At 45.2% G+C, this 12,856-nt stretch overlaps 1 protein-coding gene across 2 annotated transcripts in view; it reads left to right on the forward strand.

Moving 5' to 3' along the window:
- LOC130174798 (nuclear receptor coactivator 3-like) overlaps positions 1 to 12,856 on the forward strand; it is a 64,746-nt gene that overhangs the window by 31,700 nt on the left and 20,190 nt on the right. For both annotated transcript variants that reach the window (XM_056385003.1, XM_056385004.1), the window contains exons 3-6: positions 7,922 to 8,029; positions 8,835 to 8,995; positions 10,994 to 11,094; positions 11,197 to 11,371. In XM_056385003.1, coding sequence (XP_056240978.1) covers positions 7,941 to 8,029; positions 8,835 to 8,995; positions 10,994 to 11,094; positions 11,197 to 11,371 — 526 coding nt within the window. In that variant the 5' untranslated portion in view covers positions 7,922 to 7,940. The remainder of the gene's footprint in view (positions 1 to 7,921; positions 8,030 to 8,834; positions 8,996 to 10,993; positions 11,095 to 11,196; positions 11,372 to 12,856) is intronic.

The raw sequence follows: 12,856 nt of genomic DNA on the forward strand, positions 1-12,856 counted from the left end.
TACCTGCCACAGAGGCTGAAAGAGAACATTCATCTTCTACCCCTGTCCGCAGGTGACGACAACAACGCACACACACACACACACACACACACACACACACACACACACACACACACACACACACACACACGCCCACACACACACACACACACGCACACACACACCCAGACTTAACCACACTCTCTTTCGTTCACGTGCATTCTCACACATGCTTCTGCAGACGTGCTGCTGTTGCACAGATAGCAGGAGCGATTGTGTAAGTCGTGAGGTTCTTTTAGAAAGGGGGGGGGGGCGGAGAGCCCAAGTCCAGACAGAGGAGATACTGGACATGAACAAGAAGAAAACCACGGAGGGTGAAGATGAGGAAAGGGCAGGTCGCAAAGTGGATGGAGTTATTTCTGGTGCTCAGGGCTCCCAAAAGTATAAATCCCATTCATTTCTCTGCAAAGATAATGGCACTGGAACTCTTCTTATGCTTGAATGGGCACAAAATTCTCCTGGTTGAATCATCAGTGCAAAAGTTGAGCAACTGCATTAGAAAACATCTGGTTCTTAAATAAAAAGTCAATGGAACAAGACTGTACAGTTATTAATGGAGGGCTGAACTCCACAGTCACACTGTGTAGAAACCTGATTACACATTCAGCAGATCACATCATTTTTACTTTTGGATTTTGAGTCAGTTTTGGTTGAATTTGGCAGATATGATGCAGTGTTTTAAAACCAGCTCAAATTCATGCCTTCGCCTCCATAGCCAATGGAAGCTGAGGCTCATGGGTATTGTAGAATGCAGACTATCCACTGGACTTGAAACAGTTACTTGATTTAATTAATTAGTCTATCAGCTAAAAAATATATTTGTAATTAACAGTAAAATCAAGAAAATAATTGTCAGATAAATCGACGTTGCATGCCAAACTAACTCAGAAACAAAGTTGAAATAACTCAAACTGATGATGGTCAAAACTAGTGTTGTTCATAATTAACAGCTTAACCATAAACTGATAATAATAATTTTGACCGATTAATAGGTTAAACAGTTAAAATATCGTGGGACATCAGTACCATTTGAGTGGATATCCTCTGCCTTGGGTCTGACAGTTAACAGACGGCACACAAGACTAATCCCACAGCCCGTTGACATGTTGCCATTTCTGAATAAAAACCAGTAAACAAGCCGTCCCCTATGCTGAGGACTGAGTTAGGCCTGCCCAGTTTATTTTATTTTGGGGTTTGGTGCCAGTGTAACTCCGTGTTGCACGAGCATTAGCCTGGCTTTTCACACTAGAAGCTCATCTCTCCACACTGGTCAAGAAGCGATGAGGGGCTTCTTTCTTGCGTGCGTAAAGTGCGTGTATGTGTGCGTGTGCGCTCATCTGTCTCGCTGTTTGACTAGACTTGAATCTTCAATGTTAAGGGCCACTGAGGATATCATTAAGGTAACACTGAAAGGGAGTTTACAGTCAGGAAAAATACTTCTGAAATCTATTCCACTGGGTTTGTCCAGCTTAAGTCAGCAGAGGTCACAAGATTGGACGCCAGTCAGATCACACGTCAAACTGGGAGCCAATTTCTTCTTAATCCACCATTAACCAGTCAAGACTGTCTGTGGCTTGAGTAGTCAAAGCGAAGCAGCTGCAGCTCTTGTCATGTCACTGGTGTGAGTTTACAAGGCCAGACCAGGGCCGTGTGCCTCTGTTTTGTCAACAGAGATTATGAAAGAGCGGCTGGCAGGCAGGCGGGCAGCGGGGGAGGCAACAGCGGGGCTATTTGCATCACCCAGTCTGAGCACACCCGCCCTGCTAACTCTGTCACCTTCCCTCTCCCTCCCTCCCTCTCTCCCTTCCTCTCTGCTCCTCCCTTTTGTCGCTAGCACCCAGACCCTGTCCAGATCGTCCTGCCTTTACAGTCTTATCCTCCCAAAAAAGAAAGAGTGGAAACAGAGACGCTTGTCAAACAAATGTGCAGAAATTTTGATGGCAGCCAGTGGGATAGTTTTGCCATCTAAGCATTTGAGAGGTAGTTAATGAATATGCCTATCCAAGCACTGCTTTACACAGACAACAGAAACCATGTTTCAGCTTTTCACTTAAATTTACAAAACTTTCTGTGCTACGCAGAAAACCATACGAGCTTCAGTTCAACCCTGAATGAAGCTGAAACATTGACTGAAGCCACTCTGGGGAATCCCAAGATGTTTCAGATGATATTTAGACGGGAATAAAACTGCCTGTCTACAGACTAAGTACAACAACAACAACAACAACAACAACAACAACAACAACAACAACAACAGATTAAAGATAGGTCTAGGTTGTATTTTTTTTTTTCTTGCTCATTTTTTTCTGTGCACTCATCATCAACCTCCGGTAACTCTTTCCGACACATTCTTATTTGTTGCATTGTGTGGTTTTTTTTTTTCCTCTGCTGTGACTCACTCTGTCGTGGGAGGTCTGTCGCCTCTCCACTTTGTTTTCAGTCTTCCCAAACCTCATTCTTTTGCTTTCAGTTTTTTACTGCTGTTCATCCATTTTAATTCTGCTCCCCTAGAGTCTGTGAGTTTAACTCACCAGTCTTATTGAAGCACTGCTCATCTTATTGCAAACATCTTTATTGAAGCAACAAACAAAAAAAAAAAACACATTTCCAAGAGTGTGACTGAGAGAAAAGTAGAAAAGCGCAGTCAGTGAAAGCCATAATTGTGAAAGATTTCAAGAATTTGGTATTGTGTGACTTGAAAAATTCATCCATCCATTAGCTATACTGCTTATCTTTTTTTGAGGGTGGGCTTGTGGGCTGGAGCCAATCCCATTTGACATTGGGCGAGAGGCAGGGAACACCCTGAGAAGGTTGTCAGTCTATCGCAGGGCTGATTTGGATAAATTAAAGATAAATTCACAGGTGTTTCCAAAACTCCTGAAAAAAAATATAACTGGTCTAGTGTTCACAGTTTATACAATGAATATTATATGATTGATATCCATGAAATGAATTGTTAATATTGAAGGTTTAATCTACAAACTTTACAACCTTTTTCAGGGCTATTGTTAGAAACAATAAAATCTCTTTGCAAACTTAATTTAAAAAAGTAAGCCTAGAGGCAGCAAAGTCACATGCATCCCATTTATACAAAACAATGCAATAACAATTTTGTTTCTCTGAGTGGGACCGATAGTGACGCTGTGAAAGTCGACATGAAGGAGACAGAAGACAAGTTGTTGAATCATTAAAGTGAAAATGGTCTATCCTGTGGGGAACATGAGTGTGATACAAGACTAAGACTAATACAAGAAAAATCTGCCTGCCCACTAACCTTGACCCAACCTGGTCAGACCTTGTAAGATTTCTGTTTCACTGTCAATGTGGCACAAGTCTGGATTGAATACAGCCAGACTAATGTAAAGGCTGCAGCAGCAACAAGGTTAAATATTCACAGAGAGAAATTAAATGCATGTCTAGTTTGCCTCCATTAAGATTACTGAAATGAATTTATCTCTTAATTATCTCTACTTAAATAAAATACAATCAGTTTAATGAACTATGCAGTTGATTTTGCATATTGAGGAGACTCTTCTCATGACAGATTAATCTATGAAAATGATTTCCCCCTTGCCATATGGGGCAAATAGGTAAATAAAATCAAAACACGCTCCCTATTTTCATCTTTCATCCATGCCAGCTGCATGATGGGAATTATAATGGGAGTTAAACTCAATGGAAAGGGCTGTAAATACACATTTTGGTATTTCTTGTGTGCAAGAAGAAACCTTGGCCTGATTGTGGGGTTAACGGGACGGTCAGGGGTTCAGCAATAAGCATTTAGATTCATCTTCTGGGCACCATGAATGTTTCCAGTAAACTTCATAGAAACTTGTTTCAGATACCCTATCAAACAAAGTCTCAATTAAGGGCATATTCTGTCAGCCATTGTGTGAGAATTAGCTCTTCTACTGGTCAGCTCGCCATCTCACGTCCTGTAGCATGTGAACCTTACCGGGGTTGGATTGCATGCTTTCTGATTTATGAGTTGAGCTGCTTCCTCTGGTTTTGCCATAAAGCCAGTCTGGTTCCTGGTGATCAGTGCTCCCACTGGGCTCCAGGGTCACTGGCAGGTTGCTGTCCTGTAGCAGACCTCAGGAGTTTAGCTTCACTCCAGGTGATGCCACAGCAGTGTTGACCTGAGTGATCCTCCTTTCACACTTGTCTAATGACCCGGAAAATATGTGGGTCAACTGTCGGCGTGAAGGTGGTGACCCCTTAAAATCACACAGGTCAAGATCAGGGTTGAGAAGCAGGTCAAACTTTACCCTGCTTAGTGTAAAAATCCAGTGTTGCTTCCCTGCATGGGTGTACTCACCTGTACCTGTCCACAGAGGAATAGAAGACTCTCTCATGATGGCTCTGGACCCCACAGTAAATGATTTGTCCTGTTCTTATTTGTTTTCGGGCCCAGCCACAAGCAGCTACTGCTCAGTGACCACTCTGATTATCGGCTTCCTATTCTGATGAATGCCTTTCAGTCATCTTCAGCTATATGATTTAGTCTATAGACTAATGACATGCAGCCAATCAGAAGTAAATGAGGAAGTCGATTGGCCTGGGGAATGTGGTGCATGAGAATCAAAGTATGTTTCCATCATACACTATAATATTCTGAAGAGGGAGAAAGAGTGGTTTTAAGGGGTTATGTTAGAAAATAAATAGTTTGTACAATATGTCACCAAACATGTCGGAAGGCAAAAGCCGTTTTCCGAACAGCAGCACTCAAATGAAGGCTGGAAAACCTTCCATCATCAGGTGGGTTTCCATCTACCTGTTTTTATGTGTATTTTCAATTTACACATAAAAAACACAAGAGTGGAAATTCGAACAAAATCTCTGAAGCAAGTTTTTATGCTTGGCTGAGGTGGAAAAAGTTCCTGTATCAATAAGAGCAAAATGTGACAAAGTGAAATGAAAACACGGTTAGCAAATGAATGATGATGAATATGAAGCATGTGACCTAAACATCCACTGTACTGTCATCCCTTTGCACCCTCTTCTTCTGCAGTGGTTATAATGTAAACAAACTGGATTTTTTTTTTTTTTTTTAGATTTGATTTTTCAGATTTTCCCGAAATTTGGTTGAAATTTACCATACATTTGGAAGAAACTGCCAATGTATAGATAGATAGATAGATAGATAGATAGATAGATAGATAGACAGACATTTTCAGACAGTCTTTCCTGGCGATGCATGAAGTGGGTGTGAATGTCACATTGTCTGTTTTAGAAAGTTACACAAATTGTCGGATGCAGGTTTCCCATGCCGATGTCCAAAATGTCTGGGGGGTAGGGGGTTTCTGAAGCTGTTTGATAAGGGTGTGATGATTCTCAAACCACGATACAAACGTCCACGATTTCACGTTCTCGATACCGGAGGCCGGAACTGTGACACCTTTTGTCTATTCACATAGCGTACTGCCAACATTTTTGTTTTCATCATTTTGTACATCTTTTCAACATTGACACCCCAGCCAAGGCCTTTTTTAATTTCCAGCATTTCTATTCAAGTTTTCTTGAGCTCTAACGTGAAATGTTAATTCACAGACAGGTGCAGAAAAATTGACTAGCTATTTACTTTTTGCTCACTGTCTCACATCTATTGCATCTTAGTCTCTCTCCTTTGAATTGCCATCTTGCCATCTTTAAAGTGCCCATCTCTCCTCTCCCTCTTGCTGCCCTCCATACTGCCATCTCCGTCTCCCATTTCCCTCTTTACGTGTCTCAATTCCGCTGCCCCCTGCTGCTGTATTGTACCCACCGCAGCCCCGCTGCCTCTGTGCCACCAGGCCCCATTGCCTGTGGCGTGTAATTGACTTTCTCCCTGCACTGGAAAAGCGGGCGGCCCGCGCCAGGCTGGAGGTGACCCATTTCCCTGGGGCATTCAGCAGCCTCCTAATCAACCATTCTCTGGGGCCGCCTCATTCACTCTGCAATTAGAGCAACTCCCCCTTTGAGAACTCCATCAATAGGCGGGCGGGCGGGCTCGATCGGCAGAATGCAAGGATGGAGTTTCACTCAAACACTTCGCTTTGGCTCTTTGAATTCTGAACTCTCCGACTTTGTACATCCCCCTCTCTGCTTTTTGCGGCGTTTCCCTTGTGGTAGGTTTCATCAGACAACAGCAAGCGGGGGTTTTGTCTAATGATGAGCAGCAGACGGGGAGGCAGGTAGATGGGCACACAGGGAGGCAGACAGGAGGATAGGCAAGAAGGGATGCAGGTAGGCAAGCAGACAAAGGCAACGAGACAGTCAGACAGACAGTCAGATGGGAGGGACTCAAGGGAGGGATTAAAAGAGAAATTTGAAAGAAACTCAAAGCAGGAGGGATTGAGCAAGAGGATCGGCGCATCTTCAGAGCACCTCTTGCTTTTAGAAGAAGATTCATGAGTATTCCCCGTTGTTGTCTTGCAAGGGAATACACTTGTGTTTCACCTGGTTTTTGGAAGACATGCATGAAAGCAGCCTTCATATTGATTCTGTCTCAATAAGGAGGTGTGTTTACTGCTTGTCTTAGTCGGATATGATCTTGTTGTGAGCCACAAGCACACAACTGCAGATTGGAACGTTCTCTGTCCAAAAACAAAAAATAAAAAAACAAACGCAATCAGACGTTTTCATGGCTTGCTCTGATCCCACAAGAAGGAGCCTGAGATGATGGTGCATGATGATTAAATAACAGGCCGGCATCGCTCCCCTGCCGTTGGCCTGATTTGCTATGCAGGAGAGGCAGTGCTCTGGTCAGAGGATAACCATGTAATCAATGGAATGAAAAAGCTGCTCTGGCTGTGAAGGTTAAGAGGGGTACTGGAGGCTTTCAGCCCACTCTGTGCGCCACACATGCATTCAAAACACACACCAGACAGTCTGAATGTTACATCTCCTCCTCTAATTCCTCCTCCTCTCACCTGTTCCCCTTCCCTCCTGTCTTTCTTTGACATGCCTTTATCTTTCTTTCTCTTGGCTCGCTCCCTCCCACTGCCTCCGCCTCTTTTCGCTCTGATTCCCCCCCCCCCCCTGTATTTTTTCTTCCTCTGCATTTTCTCTTTATATCCTCTGTCTCCCACTATATTTGTGCTCTCTCTCTCTCCCTGTCATTTACTTTCCTCTCATCCCTCCCTCCTTACATCCTCTTTTCCCTCCCTCCCTCCCTCCCTCCTACCTTTCCCCAGTGTCAGCTGCTGTCACTGTGGCAATGAAAGTGACCAATCAGAGCTCACTTCACAACACTGGCTTCTCCCTCCCTCCTTTATTCCTTCTGTTCCTTCCCTCTATTCCCTTCTCTTCCTCATTGTCTTCCTCCTCCTCTTCCTACTCGTCTTCGCCTCCTTTTGTCCCATCTGCCTCTCTTCCCCACAACCTTTATCAGCTCACTTCCTGGAGACGAAATTTGATGCATTATGGGAGACAGACGGCTGTCTAACGGGGTTAGTTGTGCAGCATGGCTTATCATCAGAGACACTGCTAATCCTGAGTGTGGATGTGTGTGTGTGGATGTACCATATGAGCTAATGAACTCATACATGCACAGGCCCACACACACAAACAAACACAACCTCACATGCTCACTCTCATTTTCTCCAATGAGGAGGAGAAGGAGGCCGACGAGACATGTTTATGTTCGTGAGAGTCTGCCAGGAGAATAAGATTTGCATGATGTAAGCATATTTTACCCTGCTGTGTACTCTTTTGCACTTTACAACCTGCCTTTGTATTGGTGTTTTTTTGCTGAGTTCAAAAGGAAGATTCACATGTCTTCTTCGCTTCACAATAACCTATATAATAAGAGTGAAAAGGCTAATAGGGGCTATATAATCCCCTCTCTGTCTGTATTCAACCCTTATTCACACCTGTGTATGTGTGTGTTCCTTCCTCTCAGGTGCTGATATGTGTACACGATGAGCGGATTGGGGGAGAACTCCATGGAGCCTCTGAGCTCAGAAAACCGGAAACGCAAGCTCTCCACTTGCGAGACGCCTGGTCTGGGGTGAGTGTGTCTGATAAGCACAAGAGAGGGGAAAACGCAAGAAAGTGGGCTACTGGGTCAGTGGTTTCTGTAGAACAGGCCATGTGACTTCTTTTGTTGATATATGCAGTGACGAGCAAGAGCCATACTGTGTGCAGAAACAATATAAGATTCTGTATGTAGCTTTGGTGGAAAAAAACACTTTTGAAGATGAATTTCATGATTTGCACACTGACTCCAAGTTGCTAATTGATTTAAGTAGACAGCATTTTGCCTTAGTCGTCCTAGAGTCTGGACAATATGTACAGTTATTTAGAACAAGTTTGGGAAATACACATATATTGACTTTCATGCCGAGAGTAAGGTGAGAATATTGATAGCGCTCTCATGTCTGTACGCTATATATGAAGCTAGAGCCAGCAGCTGGTTATCTTAGCTTAGCATAAAGACTGAGAACAGCGAGTCTGGCTGTGTTCAAGTTAAAGAATACTTCCTACTAGCTAAAACTCACTAATTAACACATTATAGCTTAAACTGTACAAAAAACAAGATATGCTATGACAAGTTGGACACCGCAGTTGGACACCACAGTGAGCCAAGAAACAGTCCAGCAGATACCCATAACTTGTCACCAGGCTAGTTATTTCCCCTTGTTTTCCGCTTTTAAGCTAAGCTAAGTTGACATTGTCCTGGCTGTAGCTTCACGTTTAGGGCATAGACTTGAGAGTCGCATTGATCTTCTCTGCATATAAAAACAGTACTGAAAATTTGAGAGAAGTGGAGTAGCATTAGCTTAACTTTAATCTCTGCACGTTGGCCCCTGCAGGTGTGAGAGAAAGCGTCGGGAGCAGGAGAGCAAATACATAGAGGAGCTAGCAGAGTTGATCTCCGCCAACCTCAGCGACATCGACAGTTTCAACGTCAAACCAGACAAATGTGCCATCCTCAAAGAGACGGTGCGCCAGATTCGCCAGATCAAAGAGCAGGGTGAGTGGACACAGTTGTCTGAGATCCTGAAGGCCACTGAAGGCTGGAGCCAGACAGCTGCACTGCAAGTCAGACGGACTGTTCAAGTAGTGTGTGTAGGAAACCTAGAGTAAGGTGTTGAGGAGAGAGAGAGGGGGAAGAGACAGCTTGGGGTTAGCACACACACACACACACACACACACACACACACACACACACACACACACACACACACACACACACACACACACACACACACACACACACACACACACACACACACACACGCTTCAGAGCCCAGGTGCAAGGACGAATCAGTCATTCATCTCCCACAAATTTCACAGCCTCAACTGTTTATGTTTGGGAGGAAACATTGGCAATGCTTTGTGAACCTGTCATTTGTGTGTGGGTGTGGGGGTGTGTGTGTGTGTGTGTGTGTGTGTGTGTGTGTGTGTGTGTGTGTGTGTTATGGACATGCACAGCTGTGTGCTGGCCTCGCCAGGGGCTGTTTAATTGGACGTTTGCAGGTAATCACATGCCCATCCATTCTGCTGAACTGCCAAATTATTAGTTCTGTTACAGCTGCTGTTGTCATAGTCCTGTCTCCATTATGCAGCGGTCATTTGTGCAGTGAACAATTTAAAAAGCTGCAGGCTGAGATGTTTGCTTTGCAGATGCACCGTCAGTGTGGAGTGGACATTTTTAACTCATACATCCATGCTCGTGTCAGTTTGAATTTTTCTGTTCAAGGTGAAATTCTGGAGATCAAGGGGGAGAGCCGCTGGTGAATTTTGTTCTTGTGTTTCTGCTCGGCTCAGTCAGTGTCTGCCACCTCGACAGGAAGGGGAAGAGGCTACAGCTGGCCCTGATTGGCTGCTGACAGGTTGCCATAGTTACAGGAAGTGAAGACATAATGACACAGGCGTTTAGACTCGCCTCTCTCTTTCTACCTGTTCCTCTTCTCCTCTTCTCACTTTCAGTTGTGCTTTCTGCCAGTCTTCATTGTGTTCTTTTCTCTACAACCATTTCTGTTCTTCATCTCACTTGGATTTAATGTACCCTGCTCTTGTATCTCCTCCTCCTCCTCTGCTTCCCTGTTTTTTTCCCCTCATGTCTCATCTGTATTGCAGCACAATGAGTTGCAGCATCCTCAGGTTTGCCCCCAGCATCTTAAGATATTGAGTGAACAGATGGAGTGCAGCCTCTCTCTTTCTGTCGCTCTCACACTCTGTCTCATTCTCTTTCCTCTTTCTCTGTCTTTCGTTCAGTCCTTCTCTACCTAACTTCACACAGCCTGGCTGTAGGCAGCAATGGCTTTTTTTTTTCTTTGTGTGGGTATCTGTGCCCCTTGGGAGCTAATCAGATAGAATGATTCCTGTAGCCGAGCAGCCCCCGCCTCTTTCTCAGACCAAATCCTGTATTAATACAACAGCCCAAACACCAGCCGTTTTCATCTCCGTCCACGTCGCTCTGTCTCAGCCCCGGTCCATCCTGTCTCTCTCTCTCTTTATCTGTCTTTCTTTCCCAGCCTCAGCCCCTCCATTAATTCAGGTGCCTCAGCTCCTGCCCCTGCACCATTACAGCTTCCAGAGCCTCTCCAGCTCTCTCCTGCGCTCTCTCCCTCTCTCTCTCTCTCAGCCCCAGCCTACCAGACAGTCCCTCAGAGTCTGACACTGAATATAAAGCATGAGGACGGCTGCTACCTGCTCCACATGCACCCAGCCCTCTACTCCTCCTGACGGGCTCCTCAGAGAAACCTGCCTCCGTCCGTCTCCCTCCTCACCTGTAGTTTTAAATTCAAAAAAAAAAAAGAAAAGAAAAGAAAGTGAAGATTGAGAAACGCTGCCCCCTGCTGGTGCAGCTACATTAGTGAATAACTGGCTCTCTGGTTTCAGGTATCATTGCTCTCACCTTGCATTTTTACTTTGCTCTTTTTTGGCTTCTTTGTAGGCGGCTGGGCTTAAAGTGGCTGTTTGTGCTGTTTTTCTAAACGCGTTTCCTCCCTTTCCTCTCCTACAGGAAAAGCTTCATCTAACGATGACGACGTGCAGAAGTCAGACGTGTCCTCAACAGGTCAGGGGGTCATCGACAAGGACCACCTGGGGCCACTCCTGCTGCAGGTGAGTCTGGCTCTCCTCCCCGCCTAATGGGACGATATTTATTTGAGGTTTTAATTGGCCAGCTGGCCCGGTGGTGACTTCCTGACGCTGTTCTCCTCTCAGGCTCTGGATGGCTTCCTGTTTGTGGTGAACCGGGAGGGCAGCATCGTGTTCGTGTCGGACAACGTGACGCAGTACCTGCAGTACAAACAGGAAGAGCTCATCAACACCAGCGTGTACAACATTCTCCATGAGGACGACAGGGAGGAGTTCCACAAGAACCTGCCCAAGACCAACAGTGAGAAACACACACACACTTACACACATAAAGACACTCACAGGGAAGCTGCACGTCTGCTCAGAAGTAAACCCTGCTTGACATCTTCCACAGGGCCGAGGTATAAAACAAACTTTGAGAGGTTACAACAACTCCGCACGTACGTCAATGTAAACTCACTCAGTTATTTATTCATGCTCCTCCGTTCTTAACTCCTGCTCTTATTATAATGAGGAGCTCCTGGGAAGCCTGTTCATGTGCATGAGAGCTTTTCAGAAAGAGACACACACACACACACACACACACACACACACACACACACCTGACAAAACACCCGTGCACAGAAGCACCCACCCACCCTCTCGGTGCTAAGCAGGCAGAGCGTAGCGCAGCTGTCAGTCACACTCAGTGGTCCAGACAGTGTAAAACAGGCCTGAGCTGTATTCAGATCCCATGGCAGCCATCTGGAAACTACTTACTGCTGAATAATGCACCTCCACACTTTCCTCTACTTAATTCACTGTGTGTTTGCATGTGCATATGTATGTTTTACCCTGTATATTTACATGCCTATGTCAGTAATTGCATTTCTGATTGTGTGTGTGTGCGTGTGCATGCGTGTGCACGTTTGTGTGTGTGTGTGTTTGCGCGCGCGCGTGTGTGTGTGTGTGTGTGTGTGTGTGTGTGTGTGTAAACCCATGAGCATGTGCACAGAGCACTATTTATAAAGCTGATTAATTATGGATATATGTGCTCGACTGAACCTGCTACTTGATTAACTCTGCCGTAATGTTCCTAAGCAGCGGCGGCTCCGACATGTCATTGACACATTCTCTCACTTATTCCTCCTCTTCCCCTGCACACTCCTTTATTCATTCACTCCCTTTATCTTTTAAGACTCATCTTTTATCTACTTTTCCTCCGAGCGTCCCTTGTGCCACTCTCAACTCACTCTTTCTCAGCTTCATTCATACTTAATATGGCTGCCTACTAAGATGAATATTGTGCTTGTCTGTTTCTCAACCTGCTTCTCGCTGCTCTCCCACCCCTCATTGTGTCTCGCTCTGCTGCTCTGCCCCTTCATTATCTTTTGGACCCATGAATGAAATACGCTCTCTCGGCACATTCCTGTGGGATGACCGCTGACCACGCCAGCTACAGTTAAAAACACACACACAGACACACACACACGAGCACCCGTTACGCACACATACATTTACAAAAACAGACACACACTCGTGCACAAAACATAGAGTGAGCTTTTGTTGTTGGTTGGCCAGTGTGTTTTTTGACCCCTCTTGTCTTGCCTCGCTGTTGGCTAAGTGTGTCTGAGGGGAGATGTCGGCCCCAGGGAGTGTGCTGCATTTTCTCTGTCGAGGAGAGAAAGCCAAGGCCTTGTTAAATCACCTCTCACTATCAGTTAGGCCCCCCCTCCTACCACTCCCTTCCTACCCCCTCGACATGTCTCGCTCTCCTGGGTTCCCTCTTGTATCCTCCCTGCACCTG

The sequence above is a fragment of the Seriola aureovittata genome, chromosome 9, assembly GCF_021018895.1.
Source record: "Seriola aureovittata isolate HTS-2021-v1 ecotype China chromosome 9, ASM2101889v1, whole genome shotgun sequence".
Classification (NCBI taxonomy): Eukaryota; Metazoa; Chordata; class Actinopteri; order Carangiformes; family Carangidae; genus Seriola; species Seriola aureovittata.